Source organism: Falco cherrug, chromosome 1 (genome assembly GCF_023634085.1).
Source record: "Falco cherrug isolate bFalChe1 chromosome 1, bFalChe1.pri, whole genome shotgun sequence".
NCBI classification, from domain to species: Eukaryota; Metazoa; Chordata; class Aves; order Falconiformes; family Falconidae; genus Falco; species Falco cherrug.
Window position 1 is genome coordinate 22,591,402 of NC_073697.1, and position 22,620 is coordinate 22,614,021.

The window sequence follows — 22,620 nt, forward strand, 5'->3', positions numbered from 1 at the left end:
TAAGAAACGGGCATAACTTCACATGTACAGAAAAAAACCCCACACTTTACCAGGAATGTTCACATCATCTTTAAAAATTTGAACTGCCTTAAAAATCTGGTTAAGCATTCCATCTTTCAGATGATTCAATGCTCCTACAAGAAATAGGTCTACATTCACAAAATATAGTAATATTTGATTTCAAATACGTATCATGTATCACTGCATATACTGAGAAGAAAGAATCTGTGTATCCTAATAAGCATTCCCATTTATATACACCCACATGCTGGGTACTTTAAAATAAACAGCATTCATTTGAACAAAAATATACTTCCAACAACAGAATTTCTCTATTAAATCCATGTTTATTGCTTAAGTTTTATCACAGTGGAGATTAAATTATGCTTAATCATCCGGTCAGTGCTTTTGTACCTTCTTCGATGCCAAAAAAAACATTTAAACCAAGTCATTCATACACTCGAAGTCTTATTACCATCCCACCATTCATCGCCTCTGTGTGCTCCTTTAGTTGCCACAAACTGCAAGATTGTAAAAAGGTATAGCTAATAGGCTTATTTATAATACCATTTTCTTCAAGTATTCAGAAAGCAGTACAAGTAGCTGTACTGTATATTAGAAACATATCTGTACTGTTATTTATTGCTATAGGATAGAGGCTCCTGATGGAATGATAGTGAAATATTGCATCACTGTGTATGAAGATGATCTCAGCGTCCTGTAATCATCACAACTCTTCCCACGTTAGTGAACGACACTAGGTAAATGGGTTTCTTTCCTTTCTCTTTCAGGCATGGGATTTCAAACTACAAATAAATAAAGCATACACTCACAACATGTGTAGTGCAAATTCCAAGTAAACAGAATGACATGGAAATAAACTCATAGTTGCCAACTTTGGTTCAGCAGGGCAGTTATGATTTTATGCCCAGCACCCTGCATCCCCACCCTCGGTGCGCACCACCGCCAGCGTCCCATGTCGGCGACAATGATTGAAAAAGATTGTTGCAGGGAGGGGCCGTAGCAGGGGAAGGAGGAGACGGCCACCTCTGCAATCCTTGCGCTTGGGTGGCCAGGCTTCGCCCCACGCGTCCCATCAGACCTCAAAAGGAAGGCTGGTCACCCACCTGGAGAGCAGCCTCCCATCCCACGTCGGAGAATTCGTATTGGCAACTATGCGAAACATGGATTGCGTGGCCCAGACTAATAGAAAGTAATATTTTTCCAGATACAACCATTGAAAGAGAACATCTACAACGCTGCGATTTAGAAAGAACTTAATAATAATGAGAATTAATAGGAAAGACATTCAACTTTCAGGGGGTGGGGTGTGTGTGGGGTGTTTGTCGTTTGTTGGGTTTTTAAACAAATCCCAAGGACTGGTTTGATTCTGCACAGCTCTGGGCCATTACAAAACTTTCTGCATTAAGCACAGGGCTAGATTTTCTTTTTTTATTGTTGTTGTTTGTTTCATTTATTTCTCTTAATTATGCAAATCTACTTCCCACACAGCCGTATTTTAAACTGAAATAAAACTCCCTAATATTTTCATGGTATAAATTATATATGCAGAGAAAGGCAACAAGAAATTTTGTATAAATTAAAAATTAGGATATATTGTAGACCTGCTCAAGACCCTTTTCTCCAGAGTATCGGTAGTGAGCAGAAGAAGAGTCATGCAGCTTATCAGTAAAATGAGTACATATTTTTGCCATTTTTCTTCAGTGCTCATTTTAAGATTTTTTTTTCCTATAATGTCTGTGTTCTCAGTCTGCAGCTTGCTATTTCTTGCACAAAGACTGGGAAAAATTATTTGTTTAAACAGCATTCTTGAACCTTCAACAAAGGAAACAGAACTAGTACTAAAGTTCTCTCAGCTAAAAGATGGATGGATATATTAAAATAATAAAAAAATAAAAGAAAAAAAACCTCTGCAAATAAAAAGAAACCTCTCCTCATTCAGGACATACACATTTAGCTTTTAAAAACTGAAAATTCATAAATACGGTCATTGTATAACTTTAGAGAATTAAGGCTTCTAAAAACTTCAGTGCCAAAATAACCTCTCTGCATCAGTATTTAGAATAAAATATTTTCCATTTTAGGTTGTGCTTGCCTTTTTTTTTTTTTTAAGACTTTTCTTAGTTCCATAGAATTCTGTCACATAATATTACATACTGAAGGGGAGTGTTAGAACTGCTTATTGAGGTTTTAAGTAGTTGTTAGACTAAGTTACAGCGATAAAATTCGATTACTGATCTGATTCATTACTACTTTACATGGGGCAGTTGGCTCATTTCACCTTTTTTTCATGCTTAATGTGGCCGTTTCTTCTATACTTTCCATTTGGTATCCCATTCTGGTAATGTCCATTAACAGCGCTATGTTCGTTGCTTGACCAAATATGTTTGCTTTGTTTGCAGATAAATTTTGTTATCCTGGCCAAAACAGAATAAAGGCAGGCAGCACCTACTAGTACAACAAAGGCAATATCCAGTAAGAAATACTGATAGAAAGAGATGCTGTAAACAGCGGCACGTAGATGTTGGGCTCCGTTGTGACGGAGGATGTAATTAATCCAGTATACAGTCCGGTTAACAGGATGACCAGGTTGGTCTTTGTGAATCTCTGACAGCCTCTGGGCCTGCTGTCGGTAGCTACAGGGAAGAAAAAAAAAAAAAGAAAAGGGAAGAAAAGAAGAAGAATTGTCAGCACACTGAGCAAATGCAAGCCTGCAGACACATAAATATGTTTAAGCCTCTTCAGATCAAACAGCGTATTACTGTAGGACTCTGGCAACCACCAGCATACAGAGGGCTAGACACGGCAAATAATCTGTCTTTAAATCAGTTCTTACAGCTCATTGATGAAGAATGACTAGAAAAGCAGACCCCTGTGTGACTAAAGGCAGAAATCCACCCTCCAGCAAAGCGACGAAGAGCCAAGCTGACCTGCTGCCAGAGGGAAATCTAGTCCAAAATGAATCCTATTGAGTGAGACACATTTGCCCTTCCGCTGTAAAGTGGCAACATACCCTGTCTAACTCTCATTTGTGTTATCGTGCAGCTGAATTACTAGAGGAACACAACAGACTATTTCCACTTGAGTCCAGAGTTCAGCCGAGAACTTTCTTCTTCTCAGCAGGCTGTCCCCAGCACCTGATAATGTCAAATTCCTTCTCCCTCACCACTGCTGCAGGGTCAACAGGTTATCCATGTAGGACTTGCCTTTAGACTAAGGATAATTGCACAACGGTAAGGTGATGCAACTGATGTTATCAAGATCTCTTTAGCAACATTCCCCTTCCGCTGTGGTCTCCTTTCCCAAAGCAAGCACTGCTTTTGCTCCCATGAAAGCAAGCAGCATTGTCAGCACTGTACCCCAAAACTATGGTTAGCTCAATACAATAAACCACCAACTAACATGCCGTTATTTTTAACCTGGAGATGGCCTGAATATCACAGGTATTTAAAACAGAATAGTTCAGAACAAACTTGTAACGTGACTCTCCTTGCACTTTAATATCCCCGAGCAAATTTGTTTGCTGGAATTAGAAAGAGTTATGAAACCCAGCTCATGGGCTTTTACTTACGACGTAACAACAACAAAAAATCTACAAAAAACAGACTGAAGTCCTCATATTCATAATAACTTATAGTATTGTCATTGTAATAAATGGCCTTCCTGACCGTAAAAGAGGCATTACTGGTCAGAACAGGATTATTCCCTCCCCCCCCCCCCCCCCCCCCCCCCCCCCATCAAATCACAGGACTTTAGAAGAGTCACTCTTTTTTAATACCTCCATACTTTTAGCTACAATCCAAACATGCCACCCTACATTCGTATAGGTGTATTTTGCTCCAGGCCCCTTCAGCAGCACAACAGACGCTGCTAAATATGAAGTAATCAAGACACAAAAAGAGACCTTGATCTGCAACAAGGAACATGTCAGTACAGGTTTGTTTCTATAACCTTTCTGCCCTTCACATGGCAACTGTCACAAAAAACAAATGAGACAATTGAGGTTTGGTACACTGAGCAATGAGTTTAGCAACTACACAGAAACCTGATCAATTGAGTAATCTTGTGAAATGGGACAACCATCCAAAGACTTGCCCCAACTGTACACACCAATAAATTCCAACATGCATTTTCTTTTTCCCCTTGCACAAAGGTTCTGTATATGCATACTTAATCTGTCACAATTACTTAAAATAAAAGCAAGAAACAATCACTCATTCCATACCTGGGATCATTTATAACTTTTACTAGGGCTTCATACAATTCGTTCTCAGTGATGGTCTTCCAGTTCAGCAATATTCCCATGCCTTTGGCCTGCACACGAGTCATAGTATCATAATGGTCTCCAAAAAGAGGAATCCCCACCACTGGGACCCCATGGTACATGGTCTCAAAAATGCTGTTCAAACCCCCGTGACTAAGAAAAGCCTTAATGTTAGAGTGACCTGAAAACAGAAGAGGCATGATGATTAAGAAAAATATTTGTATTTCCTTAATGTAAAGTTATTGAGGCAACTGGGTACTACACATTTGTCACCATGTTTCTACGGCTGCAATTCAGGAAGGCAAAAATGAATGCCACTGGTTTTGAAGTTCTTCTCAAACCACTCCGCTGAAATTTCACATGTATTAGATTATTTCCTTATACACTAAGAGAGAGGGAACGACCAATGCAAAGAAAATTCTCACGTATACAAGTTGTGTAAAATTATAAATGGAATAATTAATATACATTGTTTACTCCTAAGCAGCTGCAGATGGTGACTACAACTAGTTTAGCAACACAAATGAGCCAGGGAGAGAGCATTTTTCCTCATTATTCATATGAAATACAACCTACTTAATGACAGGACAACTGACGTTACATTCTCTCTAAAGCTTCACATGCCTTACTCCAGGCTAACAAGATCTGACAATAATGATAACCTCATGTAATGGAAAAACGAGACTGCCTCAGAGCAATTTAGTAACCAAAACAGATCTACCTGCTTTAGAAGTCATTTGCCTAATCACTACATTATGATAAATACGCCAGCTGACATGCACACACACTGATGCACACACATGCTTAATGCATTCATCAGTGCCCATCATGCACTAGAGCTGTTTGGCAAACACACAAACACCCAGGTATCCCAGAGATGACCTTAAACATTCTGTCGCCCCTCGGATGTGCAATGCATTCAGCTACCCTTCGACAAGGAAGGAAGGGGAAAAAATAAAATAAAATACATAGACTAACATATAGTGTTTACCAAAAAGATGGGAGAATATCAAGTTTCATCTCTGCACCTGAGAACTTGGAGTACCTCAGCTTAGTTAAACAGAAAGGTTATTATCAGCTTGCAACACGTGCCCAAGTTCTGGTAGAGCTTTCTTCAGAGAAAAATAGATGTACATATATACAGATCCCTAAGACTCGTTTTGATGCAATTTGAACAAATTTCATACACTCAGTTTTATGACACTTCCATGAAGAGGCCAGTCAACACCACACCATGCTTTTTTGTAACAGAGAAATAAACAGTGACAGTCATCAGTTCCCTAAAATATCAGATTCAAGAAAATTCCTACTTATTTATCTTTGATAATTATTTTTTCCTCAAACAGCATAGCTTCCATGGTATACAAGACACTTGTCAAATTTTTCCTGTTTATTAGGCGAAATGGTCCTTGGAATAACTACGTCCTTCCACCCTATTAACTTAAGGAAAAAATGAAGTTAGTACCAGGGAAAGATAATTAAGATCAGGGAGGTGTTCAATTTCATCATCTTGAAATTCTGATGAATTCCATATTCTTGTTCTAGGGCTTCCATTACAGAAATTATCCTAGCTTTATGGCTGCTAATGCAGTAGTATATTGTTGAATGAGTAACCTGAACTCAAGTGAGAATAAGCCATATATGAGCAGAATAGATACTCACCAAGGAGGTCATTTTGTGGCAACCATTCTATAAGCTTCGTATTGTTGCCTAAATTCCTTGGTTTGTTTCCTGAAAACCTAAAACAGTAAAATCAATTGGAAGCTGAGTTATCAAGACCTCCAAAATCAATAAACTCAATCCAGGGAATCAAACCAAATGATCCACAAGCCCTAACCAGATTTCCCGTTACATGGGGGTACGTTTACTCACTATTCCAAAGAAAACAAAATAGGCTCAACCAAAATGCTGTAAGTAGCTAGTAACTTCCACTTCATTCATTTTCCTTGCAATCTGGCTTGAAACAATGTTTTCTATTAACACAATGGCAATGCAGCTCCTTCTCAAAGCACGTAAGTAACTCTTCACTGTGACTGGCATGAGGTGTTCCTTTAATTTCTCTGTGATTCCAGGTCCATTGCTTTACTGAAAACTTGGGCTGGTCCTAGATAATTAACTCCACCAAGAACACCCTATCAGCACACAAATCATAACCCCTACCACCAACACAAGGCATTCCCTTTCAGCCAGCCAGTTCCTTGTAGCTCCTGATAATTGACACCATCTTATTTTGAAATAAATTACTAATACCAGGAAGACAAAGGCTGACAGCTCAGCTTATGAGGCAAGAAGCTATTGATGAAAAGTTCATAGAGATCAGACTGCAAGACAAGTGTATTTTTCTTACTTGCTCAACTGCCTAAAACCCAATGGCAACATCTTACTCACCTGGGGGCAACCCAGGAAAAGTTTAACCCATAAAATACAGACTAAAAGTACAAACTGATTTACATATTAATGTTATACACAGTTAATACAGAAAGTTAATTATATTCTAAACAGAAGAGGGGCAAAAATTACCAGTGACTACTAGAGGACAGAGCTGTTTTGTGACAGCTCCATCAAATGACTTAAAAATATTCTAGTTACTAGAAAGCATTAGAACTGCAACTTCAGAAAGAATCACCTACATATTCCCAATTAAGCAAGCCATACATCTTTACAACTGGCTTGTATGTTCTGTATGTTGAAAAAAGCCTATGTTACTCATGCAAAGTTAAACAGAAGTAAATAAACTGCGCTACTGTTTTGGCTCTAACTAGCACTCCGTAATTACAAGCATAAAAAACTACAAACATTTTCTTGATTTGGCATTGTGACATAAAACTACCAAACAGTACTGCCACCTTTCTCATATTCAGAAATGCCTTAGTATAAAAACCACCTGTGTCCAACACAGGCCATCAGTGATCTGAAGGGAAAAAAAAAAATAAAGAAAAGTAAAGCTGGACTCATAATTTGGTATTTAATTATGGATCTCAAATTCCCACTGGGGTGACTGAAAGCCACTTGCTCAGCTCTCCCAAAGACTATGTCTTACACCTAGTCCCAGGGACATCTTCCCATTCCACAATTTGTGATGGAAAGAAACAGCAGGTGGGTTCCCTTATCCAAAAAGTCATTCAGCAGGTAACAGATTGCAGATAAAACCAGAACAAACCAAAAACCAGAACAAACAAAAAAGAGCATTGGTAAGGAAATGCGAGTGAGGAAAATGAAATATTTTAACAGAAGGCTTCAACTGAAATCATTGCTTTTGCATTAAAAAAGCTATCCGCAAGAAAAATCCATTAAAATTGATTTATGTACTACAGAAAGGGGTTATTTCCTACAGAAAAACATTCCAGGGAAAACATGATAAAAGGATAAAACAAAAGAAAAGTAGTAAGATCAACTGGGACTAATAGCGTCACAGGCTTCATAAGAAGCTTATAGCGGCTCTAACACAAACGAAAACTGAGGAGATCTTTACTACAACTACCAAAGGTTCTGTGCCATTGCCTGTAGAATTTCCATTTTCCTGTTCATTAGTGGGGTTCACTATTTCGATTACACACCGGTGAAAACGGTCCCTAAGAGACGGCAGGGAACGGGCTGCTAAACAGACTGCTAAGGCAACTGCAGAAGTGCAGCTGTCATAAATTTTATGACATTTATTATATGGAAACCAATGGTTCACACAGACTCCTCTGAATTACGTTACAGAGCGATGCTCCATGTGAAGCGGAGCTGACTAAACAGTTCTTGGATTTTTACAGTAAGTTGAGAGCACTACTCAAGATGTTTTTAGAGCTGGAATGAACTGGATTTTTACTCCTGCAGATTTTTCTTCTTCCAATTTCTCACAGAAAAAAGACCAGTGAGAAGAACAATTATGAAAGTCTATGTTTACAATAAAAAAAACCAGGCCCAAAAAAGCAAGGAAGAGAAAGAATAAAGAAAGCTTAGGATTAAATTAGCAGGATGACATTCTTGCTCCCCAGGGTGGCTTCTTTAGCAGAAATGATGACAGCATGTCACAAATGTTGTAACCTCAGACTCTTTCTTCACTGTCCCCATTCCTTCTAGGATGTAAAGTCCGCACAGGAGTATAACCTATGACTTATTAGGCTACAAAATCCTTCTTATAGCAGGGGACCGCAACATTTCCACACAGAGCGTCTTTCAAAAGAGTCAAGTCCCCTGTGCCACCCAGACTGTCTCAATTTCAGCTTCTGCAACCCTAAATCAAGATTGCACAACAGGAAATAAAGAGTGTTTCAGGTCACCCCACATACAACTGTCATGGCACTTACCTCCAAATAACTCTCTGAGGCAGTCTTGCCAGGGCATGTGCTAACTTATTTGCTATCTCTTCTGACAGGTACTTCACTCCAGCTCCAAATGAGACAAGGACAAAACCATTTTCATTAGCACCATTCACCCACGTCTGGAGGTCCTGTTGAAGTGAAAATTTATACTGAGCACGGTAGAAGCGTAAGTAAACCACAGAAACAAGAAATACACATGGCTTTGGAAGAACAATTGTCTGTTCATGTTACTTCACAAGGCAAGTTTCAAAAGTCACAAACATTTTAGAAATCAGCAAGTATAATGACTCAGTACTTCAGAATCCACGGTACAAGCTATGGACAGCGCAATTCCTCCAGGTTTCATTTAGCTTCCATATTAACAACCAGTTTCTTTTGATAATTTGTCTTTTCTTAACTGATCGGTTGACACATTCGCAAGTTAACACATTATATTTTAACTCATCAAAATATGAACAGATCTATCTTGTAGCATCAGCCTGGACACACAGCACAGGAAATACACTAATGAAGTCTGGGACTTAACTGTGATTTCTAGCCTTAAAGGAAGTGACAGAGCCTCAAAAGAGCTGGTCTTCTTTCATTTATATAAAATAATAAACACAACTTGAAAGAAGACAGAGCTTAAAAAAACACCTTCGGTTTCCACTGCTCCAATATTTCAAGTATTAACGAATACTGCATCTGCACAGCAAGTACAGGGTGAATGCCCTTCTTTCTTAGACTTAGATACTTTAACTTACTTAGACCTAACTGACTGCCTCTTCCGCAGGTTACCAGTGTTAAACTTGTGTATATTGAATATAATAAAGGCCAAAGCCCTCTACATCCTTACGCTCATCCTCCTCTTGTCATTACTCTGAAACTGAGTCTCTTGCAACGCAATTTTTGCTGACCCTCTTGAATCAAGGGCTGCCTCAACTTCGGCAAGGAAGGCAACAAAGCCAAAAGCAGAGATCTGCAGTCCTGCATGCTCTGAAAGCAGAGCCAGCATCAGCCTCCTGGGGGTAACCCAATGGTCACACCGTAAGATTCAAGTTCAGCGGCAGCAGCTTTTACAGCAGGGCACCCCGTGACTCTTCCTTCTGTAGCAGGGTCGGGCCGCTACCTTCAGCTGCACAGGGCTTTGGGGCTCTCACCAAGAGATGCTCAGCTGACACGTGGTCACTGCTAGGAGCACCCAATGCACAACCATGGCTGGTCCAGGGTTTCATTGCATTGCACACCTCAGTGCCTTGGGTCTAGCTACAGGTAACTGGGCAAGTCACAGTTAAGTTGCAAAGGAGATTGCAACATGCAAACGCTGAGGGATGCATTGGTGGAAACAGGGTTTGTGTCACTGATGACAAGGCAAGCCAGCAGATGCCACTACCAACTGCCACCAGGACAGAAGGGGCTCGGCAGGGCCAGAGGAAAAACCATCCCAGCATAAGACAGCAAGCACAGCTGCCAGCTAAACAAGTCTCAGCCACAAGAACAACACCATTTGGCTTCAGGGCTGGAAAAATGATGGGGGAAAAAAACGTAAAAGCCTCAGTGTCCCCTTTCCTGTTGAAAACACAGATTTAAATTCTAGCTTTTCCAATGCAACTGTTGGCAGGGGGAACTAAAAAAACCCTGTATCACTGAAATACAGGTGTGATCAGTCTGCCCAAAACTATCTTCTGTTTTCCAGGATATGGTTTAATTCTGGTCTCACCAAATTTAAACGTAAGCCAGTTCAACACCAGTACGGCAACAGGAAATGAGTAAAAAGAAAATTAAAAGCCCTGTTCACAATGCACTTCTTGTCCTGATAATAAATAGCAGGCCAGAGAGCAATGGAGTAATGCTGTGCTACTGTATCTGAGCACAGAACCACAAAAGCTACCACAAAAACCAGCAGGCATACCCAAGATCTGCACATTACACTGGGGGTTGTACATGAGTCTCTGCTATACAGTGAAAAGGGGATTCCATTTCCTCTAGAATCCACACCATTTCATTTTCCTTCATCCTTTCCCAGTGCACTTTTCCATATTTTTTCCCCCTGCACCTGTGGAGGCAGGAGGAAGAAGGAAAAGGAGAGGAAGTGTCTGTGACCTGCCCTGAAGCAGAATCATTTATTATGGGCTGACATGAAAGTTTCCAAGTGGTTTTGATTTGTTTAAAGTTTGTCCTTGAATTTTACTGAGGACCTAGGGCATGCTGCAAATGTAATTATATTATAGTCACTTTTACTTAGTGGTTCAACTAGTTACATCTTGAACCATTTCCTATCTGTTGTTTAAAGCCAAATAGAAAATAACCTTTTGGGGGCTCTAGGACAAACCATTCTGAAAAGCAATCAAGTACCAAGCTGTAAGAGACAGCTCTCTGCCCATTTGTGACATTCCGTCAAGTTATATCCTGGTAGCTGAACTCACCTGTTACAAAGTGGTTTTCTTCAGACAACTGGAAGAAGCCCAGCACTCGCAGGCTCTGGTCTTCATAGGGCACTCACCAACCCTGATACCTACTGGAAGTTTCTAGGGTGCCTTCCTGATGACAACTCCATGCATGACACTGGTGCTCCACAAGTCAACAAGAGGAGACACTCTGCTGGACCTCACAGACACAAACAAGGAAGACCCTACCTGGAGTGCAAAGGTCAGGGGAGCCTTAGCCACAGCGACCATAAAATGAAGGAGTTCAGGATACTGAAAGGACAAGGAAGATAACAGCATCTCCTGGACCCCAAGAGAACTGACTCTGGCCTCTTCAGAGACCTGCTTGGAAAAATGCCTTGGGATACAGCCCTGGAGAGAAAGGGGTTCACGAGTCCTAGCTGATACAAGCACCACCTCCTCCAAGCCCAAGCATGGTCCATGCTAATAAAGGTGGCAGCACATGTGGCAGGAGGATGAATAAAGGAGTCACGGCAAGACTCAGATGTAAAAAGGAAGCATACATGAGGTAGAAACAGGGAGAGGTGGCCCGAAGGGGGAGGAGGGGGAATATACGGGCACTGCCTGAGCTTGCAGGGATGGGGTTTAGAAAGCCAAAGCCCAGGTACAGAATCTGGTAAGGGACATGAAGGGCATCAGCAGCAAAAGGAAGGTCAGGGGAAGCATGACCCCACTGCTAAATGGGACAAGTGACCTGATGACAAAAATAATATGGTAAAGGCCAAGGTTCTTCACACTTTCTTCATCTCATCCTTTACCAGTAAGGCTGGCCTTCAGCAATCCCAGGTCCCTCAGACCAGAGAGAAAATCTGGAGCAAGGAATATCTATCTACCTTCAGTGGAAAATCAGGCTAGGCTACTTTTAAATGAACTGACCACACACAAGTATATGGGACCTGATACAATGCAGCCAGAAGTGCCAGCAGGCATCCAGGAGCTGGCCAACATCACTACGAGACCACTCAAATATGTCTGAAAGGTTAGTGCAATTGCAGGAGATTCTCGCAGACTGGGAGAAAAAAGAAAGAAAAAAAAAGAAAAAAGGAGAAAACCCAAGAAAAATAAGCTAACATCACTTGCATTTTCATGAGGGAGGATCGATCCAGAGAATGGGCTGCTCAGCCTCACCGTGATCCCTGGAAGGCAATGGAGCAAATAATCCTGGAGGTCATTTCCAAACATCAAGGACAGCATGAATGGAGCAGTCAGCACGGATTTATGGAGGAAAAATCAGCTTGGTCAACCCAACAGCCTTCTACATTGAGAAAACTGGCTCAGTGAATGAGGTGCGGCAGTGGGTGTTAACGTACATTGGCCTGAGTACTGCTTCCAGCACTGCCTCTCACCATAGCTTCACAAACTGATGTACTGGCTACACAAATAGACAGTGAGGTGGGACTGAAAACTGGTTGAACTGCAGGGCCTAAACAGTTGTGGTCAGTGGCACAAAGTCCAGCTGGAGGCATGTTTGCTTTTAGTAAGCACCAAACCAGAGTAGCTGGCACCATGGCTCAAACATTTCTCATTCAGCACTGCAAATTCCTACCTGTGACTACTTATTCTTAGTCACACAGGTTTCTGCTGCGAGAGATCAGTCTGTTCTAGCTCAGGAATGGCTCCCAAGGCTACTGCTCCTCTGTGCTTAATCAGAAAATCTTCAAGACTTCATAGCTCCAGTGTATTCACATAGGAAGAATTACACATCATTAAGTAAATATAGAGGAAGTATAAAATATTTCCTTGTAATGGAATTTCTAAAATGGCATTAAAAAATCCCCATGTATACAACAAATAGCTATCATGTACTTAGAATTTTATGTAGAAGGAGAAAAAAAAAAAAAAGGAACTTTACTAGGTACCATGGAATTAAGAGTCACCCTACAAACAGGCTTTTGCATTTTATTGTTGTGCAATAGCAAAGCAACTGCTTTCTGTTACTATAGCTGATTTCATAACCAAACCTTTGTAACCCTCCCTTTGAAGGTAATCCCACTGCTTCAGTGGAACATAAGCACATACAAAGGACAACTTAAAATCTTGACAAGTAAGACAATATCCTTGCCATCAGGCTCAAAAGATGTAATTTGTTTGCCATATTAATCGGGATTACATAAAAATATCAAAATCAGTGGAATACAAACTATTTTATTTTGCATAAGCTGAAGCCTGTTATCTGAGTTTTCGCTCTCCTGACACACCAAGTGCAGCAATACACAAATGCACACTTGCAGGCTCTCAAACTGGGATCCAAGCAACAGAAGTTTGCATGGTAAGATTCTAATTAATTTCAGAAAATCAGGCACGCTTCCCCTACAGAGAGGTGCACACAAGAAAGAGGTAAGTGCAGTGAGGTTTGCCATGCTTAGAGTTAGTCAGGTGGAAATCAGCTCCAATCCAACAGGTACATAATGATTAACACAAGTGCAACCGGCAGGGTCTTAGCTCAGACAGAACAGCCTACGTGGCTGCCAAGGGCTTCCAGACCAGAGCTGGATGATGCCTGGCCAACCCAAATCAGAAGCAATGGAACTTGAAATTGTCCTCTGGGTTTCTTTTAGGATGCTAAATCAGAAAGAATATGATTCCAATTCCTCACACAGTCACAGCCAAAACTGTTCTGTGTCAACCTTGAGAAGATCCAGAAGAGTTTCAACTCAGCTTGCTGTATTTTGACATCAACCGAAAGGTTCTGTCCTCCTGCCCTGCCTCAAATTTGTCTTAATTTTACTCAAGCTTTACATCGTGCTGATAGCTTGCTTGCCCGCCTTCTGATCTGCAGGCCTCTTTCAATCTGCTTCCCCAGAGGGGTGCTGGAGATCAGTACCATGCACGGACTGTAGAAAACTAACTACAGACTTGTCAGGACAAGGGTTCTCCTTGTATACATCTGTGTAATTCCTGGCATAACACAGTCTTAATTAAATGGGATCACTATGCATTGCTAAAAATGCAAGAGTTGGGTAAAAATCAGGAAATGAAGAAGGGGGGACTCCTTGCAGAGCTCCCCAAGTTCGTGACCTGCAGGAGTCTTTTATTCTTAGGCTCCTTTAACTTCTTATAGTTATTTCTCCTGACAGCTTTTCAGTACAAACTTTCTAAACTGAAGATCTAGTGAAACTGAATCCCAAGCGAACAACATTCACAGGTCTTTGGTTGCAAGACAGATCTGAACGTCCTGGTACAATTAGCCAGGCCACAGTACAAAGGCTCACTATTTCCTTGTACTTTCCCTGTTCTTTGTGTGGCGTACAAGATATAGAAATGATAGAATAGATAAAAAGCAGGCTACGATCCTGGCACAGGAAAGAGACTAAATACTTCATCAGCATTATTACTATGGCTATGTACATCACCTCATTGGCACACACACATTCCTAACATTTACTTTAGGAGGTGCACAGCAGTGACTGATGCAGTACAAGCAGTGCAAAAATACAAGCTTTGAGCGATTCTCACAAAATCTGAATCATGAAAGAGAACAAACCAATGCCGCAATTTTGTTTGCCTACAATTTCTGCATATCTAGCCACTACAGGCTTTAGTCACCTTCCTGCCTGCCTTTCCATTCATTAAGCCCTAACGCCCCTGCCAAGTACCATTCTCAGTGAAACCTGCACTCCAACACCGTATGTTAAAAAACTTCGCAGATACCTAGGCTCATTCCCTATGAATTCACCCCATTTTCTTAAATCCACTTACACTTTTGACCTCCGGCACATTTAGTCTTTCCGATCAAATTATGCACCATATGAAAATGCACTGAGTCAGGATGAGTCATTAGAGCTGCCTTCATTAAAAGCGGTATTCCCTGTTTGGGCAGCATTTTACAGCTCCTTGCTTGCAGCCTGGTTTAAATGACGTTCAGGTAAATTCAGTGCATTTTTTTTTAACGTAAGGAAAGGATACTTCATATTTGAAATTACAACTTTTGCTAAACCAACAGTAAAGGTCTGAGGAGGGGGGTTATTAAATTCTGAGCTGCATTATTGAGCCTTCCTCAAACTACTCCTTGAACTTCAACTGAACACAGAAGGAAGAACCTTTGACTTTTGCAGTTAATTCAAACTCTATACATACATTGTGAAGACAAGCACTTCTTTAAATTGTTACCTCTTTCAGTGACTGTAGCAGAGCCCCCAATGACTCCTACCCTCCTCAAGATACAATTATTTTCAGGTTTTGTGGTACAGGAGGAAAAACTCTTGCCTCAATTACTTCACGTCCTAGCATAGCCAGCAGACAACACTGCTTTGCTGAGGCTACTCTGCAAACCTGACAAAACGACCAGCAGCCTAGAAACAGAGACCTGGCTTTCCCCTTCCAAACTAGGAAACCTCAAACACTTATAACCCCCAAAGCTTGATGAAATTGAAAGCAAAATTTCCAATAGAACTTCTGAAAAAAACTTAAATCGGGCATTCACATAACTTGCAGCTGAAGAAGCATTAAAAATTTAATTCTTCTTGGTAGGTTCACACCAAAACAAAGCTGACATTAATGAAGTATTAAGCTGGATACACAGGTGCACAACGGGATTTTGCAGAAATTATAAGACACTTTAATACAGCTGAAAAGTCTGGGATTGAAGAGGTATTTGCAACAATGACTTGAGTGAGGGAGGCTGTTTTCTCCATGCTCTCTCAACAGTAGGTAGAGAGGCTCGCCCAACAAATCCGAGCACCTACCACTAGACACATCACACCTCTTCTTGCCCACCCCCATCTCCTCACCAGGCACAGCACAGCCCCAGATGAGTTTAGATGACGTGAAAGACAGAAAAACTGTCAAGCCTAGTACAGCACACATTCAGTTCCTGAACTACATTTTGAATCACATTTTCTAACTGAATTTTCAGTTTCATCTAATTATAGCTTTATATACAGTCCCAGTAAAGTATCATCTAATACATACATTAATTACTGTTTTCACTTGAGTTAAATGATTTTAAAATTTAAAATGCATGCTAAGGTATGAAATGCTTAAGGGAGCCCCAATTACAAAGCTGTGCCAAACCCTGTCAGGCCTCTGCCTGTTTTCATGCTAACTCCTGTGCAAATGCATGTTCTTTGAGCAAAACAGTAGAAGGGACTGAAATTACAAACTTCCTTTTGAAGCTCCCTACCTGTTCATTCAACTATCTAGTTTCACTTCTGTTGACTGACTGATCCTGGCACACTTAAGTCCCAAAGGAGGTACCGATTCATCTTTGACCTTACTGCGCATCATGATGTGCTTTCTACACCCTTTTAGTAAGTGATAATTAAACACACTTGCGTCTCACAGAGAGGTATGGCACCTGCACAGACCAGGCAAAGGCAGTCAGAAGGCCACTATTCCCTTCCTTCCCTAGGCAGGGGGATTTCACATGGTAGCCCACCTGCCTTGTGGCCATTTCACCCCTCTCAGAAGCTGCATGCTTGCTTTTCAAACCCTGCCTGGCATTTATCATACACACCGTTCATAGGCTGCCTAAGCAGGCTTCTTTTTCAACACGGGTAGTATTTTATTGCAGTGAGAGCTCTGCACAGGAGCAGACACTACGACCTTGCCTTGTTCTCCTTTCCAAGTTTGGCTGCTTGGAAGTAATGATTTCTGTGTGACACTACGTTACTGAAAAGTGAAGGTTTTTGAGTATGTACTGGTCTTTTACTGAGGTTCTCCCCGTGCTTGCATCAGGAGAATAAGCACTTATTGATCTATGCTGTATATATAGGCGGGGGTGGGGGGGGATTAAAAAAAAAAAGAAATAAATCTTTTTACCATTCTCAGACAGGAATGCTATTGTGCCGACCCTACTATGTGAGCTTTGTTCTGTTTGATTTTCTAATTAGCTATTCTTAGCAGGCTTAGATGCTAAATGCACAGCTGTGACTATAGAGTGAGGACCCAGCTGGCAGTAACCAGTGGTGCCTAATACTGAGCTTTGTTTCAGATAAACAAAGTACACAAATACAAACATAACCGGGTTTAATATCCGAAGCTTTCCCTGTTCAGCTGCTCGATTCAAATGTGTAATAGCACAAATGTCTGTTCTTTGAATATGGTTGCAAACCACCATTCCCCACTGGAAAGCACAGGCATACTATGCAACTTCTGCTACAAAATCCTGCACAGAGTAGACAAAACCAGATCTATTTCAAAATAAATAAGAAGCCACATGAAGTGATCTTTAGAAAGGAGATACTCCCTGATAAATAGACAGAAAGGTACATAGGCCATTTTATCAGTGTCCTAACTTTTCTGGCATCTTCTAAATAGTACTTCTCTCGTGAAATATTCAAATGCTGTATTAATCCATTTTTAACCCAATTTCAGATTTTACCAAAAACCCAACGCTTCAGCACAGGTGGTTAGATGGCATATAGATGCCATTATACAACCTTTACTGTCACTGAACAAACAGGGTCCTATCACATAATCGGAAAGTTAAAAAATAACATCTCACTCTACAGCAAACCCAGAGAAACACCATCACTTTAGGCAAAGTATGCTGTTTGTATTTACTTATCATGAATTCGTAAATCAGTTTACAGCCAAAAATAGGTGTGTTTTTTCATTTGCTCTAACAAGCAAAGGCCATGGGACACCACAGCAAACACCTGACAGCACTGAGCAGAGGATGGCTTGCACCTCCCTGACTCAACACATCCAGCTGCTTTCTGCTGGCTCAGCCAAACATCTCCGCATCGGCTGGCGTGTATGGCACGCTCTGAAGGTTATTTTTCCACTAACTAAATCCCTGCCTCTTATAAGCGATGGCCACAAGGCAAATGTGCTCATCCCATTTTATCAGGGTTTGTTCCTTTCCATATCATCAGGCTCAGTCAATTCAATTAAAGCAGCCACGCTGCTCCCAGCCAGGACAAGATCCTTCCCCACCCCACCATTTCCCTCTGGATTAACTGCAAGTTAATTGTTGTCCTTCCTCGAGTACACGTTGCTGTCAGCCACCAGCCTCCTCTCTGCTGCAAACTCATAACTAAAACATATTTTTTCTGGTTGCTCCCCCTCTCCTCTCCATTTATTCTGCTGCCTGAAGTCCAACTGAAACCTCTAAAAATGAAACAGAAAAGGTAGGGTATTTGTAAAGTCTCAGTAAGTTTCTATATTGCCTTCCCTTAGATACACTGAAGTTGGCTGACCTGTGCCACATACTATTAAGATGCTGATAAATCTCATTCTATTAATGAGATCTACCATATGTGAAGTCCACGCAGTTAATATTCATATTATTTCTTCTTATTTTATAGTTCATACTAGCATACAATAAGATAATTCTAAAAACAATACTTTGTAGACATTAGTCTAATGCTACAATCTGAGTATGCTTTTAAAAACTCCTCTATTTTCTTGCTGGTTGAAGCCACGCTAACACTCTTAGCTGGGAAACAAACTGTTAAGGTCTGAAATGTTTTCTATTAGGACCCCAAGCACTAGTAAGTGCACTGTCATCATGTATTAATCTAACAATGCTGTTGATAAAGTGCTTCTTCAATAATATTAGACAGATTCAGCCCTGTCAAAATACAGACTTTTTCATTTTCTGTTCTTCACTAATTATTTGGTGTATGTATACTGCACATTTGGCTTATCAAAATGTATTGAGAGGAAAAAATATATCTTTAAAGCCTTATGAAGCTTTCAATGTCTGAAATGTTGCATTTTCTCATACCTGACCTCTACAGCCTTTTCCCATTTAACATCCAATTCTGACAAAATGTTTAAGTCCATTTAACTTCAAAGAAGAGTGAAATTCAGACTCAAAAACACGGGTAAGAAATACAGTCCCACAAGCCCTTGTCTTTTCTCCCCTACCTCAGCCCTCTCTAGAGTTACAGGCATATCCAATGAAGCCTCTGAGAACACGGTCTACCTAAAACTAGAGGTCAACCAGAAAAGCGCCGTGCAAGTACTTCCCTGATGCAACACCTTCCATCAAAAATCCATTACTCACTGGACCTTTGGCAAGCACCCTGGGAAAGCAACCTTGCCTTTCAAATGAATGGAAGGTAGTCCAAAAGTAAGAAGCCTGCCCTTCAAGAGAGGTTATTGAAATCACTGCATAGCGTAGCATGCGCAGCAGAGGTATCTTCAAATCCAGGATTCAAATTAAAAACCTTGTTGACACTATATTCTGTTAAAAAATACCTCTCCAAAAAAACATTCATTTTCCTAAGCATGAAGTCCTGTCTTATTAACTTGCAAGCATACACAAAATCGTTTTAAGATTATTACATGTAAATGCAAACCAAGGTTTTGCCAATCCTTCCGCAATTTCAGTAGCTGCATATGTAGTGGAAAAGCTGTACAAGTAACAGTTAAGAAGTATGGAGACTGTTTTTACCCACTCCATCTATAGAACATTGTGTCAAATTGAACTGCAGTAAATACAGTAAGATGACAATTGAGAAGAAGCTGAATTTTAAGTCCAGATCGCCTGCCTTAAAGACACTGACACACTGCCCCATTCATAAATCCACATTATGAACTAAATCAGGTGGGAAATTTTGTCTTTCATTGTTCCAGTAAAAGACCTGTGCTCTGTAGATGGTAGAAGATCTAATTCTAAACTGCAGCATTGATTTAATAATGGCAAGTTCTTCTTCATTTCCTCTTCAGATTAAATAGCCTTCCTTTCTCCCTGGAACTTACCTCCTTCCTTCTCTCTTTTTTGAAAATAGTTATATACACATGTGCATATATATACACACACATATATATTTTAATATAATATATTTTAAACAGGACATCAGTCATCACCCCTTCTTTAAAAACAAGGTTAAGATCAGCTGGCTTCTGAGCCTGTGATAAGATCTCACATCCTTCAATAAGACCTCCCTAATCTCCTCTTCTGCTCCTCCACTTGGATGGGGTGACTTGAACTGCATTCAGAAACGCTTAGGAGGGCCCCATCTACTTGTGTCCCCCCTCGCCTCTGCGCAGAACGCATGAAGAGAGATCAAGCATGACAGTGGCACTCGCTGGGCAATACCCTGTTCTCCCCTCTTATGGGAGCCCGGGTCCAGGCACAGGCAGGGCTGCCCGCACAGGCGGCACAGCATTATGCAGAATGAATCCCCACAGCAGCTACCAGGTATCCTGCCCCCAGCTCCCCCAGACCAGGGTTACCCGACTGACACAGCACGCTGCCCTGCAGCATCCCCCGGGCATGCTGCACACAGCCCGGGAACACCTGGGGAGATGCAAGTGAGCTACAACAGGCAGCAAAACAGCAGGCAAAGGTTAATACCCAATTACAAAGGTGTGTGGCTGCATTAAAAAAGTAATTATTTTTAAAAAACTCTTTTTAAAACTCAGCAGTTTTAAACAAGTAAAATCATTAGAACAACACTGTTAACAGAACTGCTGCTCAAGGTGCTGTTGTGACCTACAAGCAGCTCACTGTCAGGACACGAAAGAAGACTTTACTTCAAGTCATCTGTAAAGTACATCCACTGAACCTGGGGACTGAAGAAATTCCTGTACACCAGCTTTCAGCCAAACATAAACTTGACTCCCTGAAACTACAATTCCCTTGAAGGCACGCTTTTAGCAGGAATGGTATCATTTGGAAGACAGACGCTTTTTTAGGCAGAGAAGCTGAAGATCCATTACTAATTTTCCCAGCGCTCTTCGAAAGGTCACGTAAGAGGCGCTTGAAGCCACACTGTGGAAGAGATTACATACCACCTACTGCTCTCAGGCACTAACACTGGGGCAGGGACCCAGGTGTGGAACTGTACCTTCTCCCCAGCCGTCATGTTTGGTTCTTCCTCAGAAATCTCCATCCTCTTCTGGAGGCCCCAGCCAGACGCCTCACCACCCCAAACAACTGGTACCATCTAAGACTAACCCAGCCACAGGATATACAAATGCCCAAGCAGATTATTAGCCGAACACAAGCTGTCCACTTAAATAACCTTAAAGCAACTAGCACATCTGAAAAAAGAAGCTGGCTTGATTACAAAGATTATTTTTTAAGTCAATAATAATAATTAGGGTTGCTGCTCTTAAACGACAGCTTTGAACATGTCCCAGATTATACAAACATGGTGTTCAAACTCAAGCACATTCCAAATACTACAGAAAAAAGTATGCCTCCAGAAATAATTCCCATCTTCTGTTTCCCTACACAATGTTAGAATTTATCCTACCGGATGCTAAAGAAGTAGATCATGAGGAAAAAACACTAGCTCATTTGTCATACATACAGGTCAATCAAAAACTTGCAAATGACACTCGCAGTTAAAGCACTGCACATTACAGAAGTGAGTAAATCTTGTTGATTAGTGCACTGCAATATGAAAATCATGAATTAGAATACTTAAAAACAGAAAACCTGTTTATAATAGTAGTTTATATTATCCAGATGGATTTTTTTTTGTAAATGGAGTAAAATAACTTGTTGCTTTTAACTTTCATAAATTGACCTATGCAACATCCAAGGTGTGAACCTTGCATTTTCCATTCCCAGTACACACAATCATTTGAGCTGAAGAAACAACCACGTCGTACTACTATCCATGAAGCAAGTAAACTTGCTTTTTGATGGACAGCACAGGCTTGCTGTAGAGGTTTTCTGTTCCTTCATCAGATCACTGGATGCCAGCTTACGTTTCGCATGTATACTTAGGGGACCTGCCTTCCTGAACACATTTTACTGGAGATACTTCACCGACTTCTGCAATCAGCCCCTCATCCTTTTCCCTGTGTCTTACACCACACAGGTAGATGCTGAGTCTTCCCAAATTTAAAATGCAGCAGTATAGCAGGAATAGACACGGTCTGTCAACCTAGCCAGACTGGAGCATCTGAGACTGGAGACTACAGCAGTTTTATGACTGGGTATCTGGAGAGCTCAGGCAACACTTACCTGTGTAGCAAAAGATTAATTGTTAGGGGTGTGGGGGTGAGCTTTATGTGGAAATACTATTTCAGAGACAAAATACATGATCATATGGTTCTGTACGGAATTTACAGTGCCCCATAATCTCTATCAACCTTGAAAGACTTTTTGCCTCCCCAGCTGATAATTACAGGCATTTTAAAACAGCTCTAGAATTGCTTCACATCACCAGAAATTTACGGTCAAAAGTAGCTCTAGAAGAACTGTTCCCCAAACTTTGAAAAAAAGAAATTAAAAACCCGATGTGATATGCCATGTGCAAAAAAATCTACTGCTACAGTCTGCAAGAGCTTATAGACTGTGCCCTTGAATTTGAATTTAGGAGAAAAATCTGATCTAAGGAATAAAATGACTCTTCCACCTTATTTTAAATACCAGTATCTGCTAACACACACCTAGCTAACATACAACTGTCAGCAAGCCTCCCAAAAAAAACCAAACAACTTTTTAGTGAAGATATTTCAAAGCCACCAATTTGTTACATAGATGTAGATCCACAGAACAACAAGATTAGATAAGAGATCTACAGGGAGGAGCAAGGAAGTTCCTGTAATTACTATTTGATGACAGCTATGGCTGAAAGGACAGCTTCCAACTCTGAAACGTGAACACCCTCCTTTGTAGCATAAATTCAGTTTACTCAGGTACGGAAGAAGTTACAAAAAAAAAAAAAAAAGAACTGTCATTTGCTTC

At 40.8% G+C, this 22,620-nt stretch overlaps 1 protein-coding gene across 4 annotated transcripts in view; it reads right to left on the bottom strand.

Moving 5' to 3' along the window:
* Positions 1-327: 327 nt before the first annotated feature.
* UGT8 (UDP glycosyltransferase 8) overlaps positions 328-22,620 on the bottom strand; it is a 48,144-nt gene continuing 25,851 nt past the window's right edge. For all 4 annotated transcript variants that reach the window (XM_055716981.1, XM_055717005.1, XM_055716998.1 and 1 more), the window contains exons 3-6: positions 8,581-8,723; positions 5,948-6,024; positions 4,247-4,466; positions 328-2,657 (exon numbers count right to left, since the gene is read on the bottom strand). In XM_055716981.1, coding sequence (XP_055572956.1) covers positions 2,294-2,657; positions 4,247-4,466; positions 5,948-6,024; positions 8,581-8,723 — 804 coding nt within the window. In that variant the 3' untranslated portion in view covers positions 328-2,293. The remainder of the gene's footprint in view (positions 2,658-4,246; positions 4,467-5,947; positions 6,025-8,580; positions 8,724-22,620) is intronic.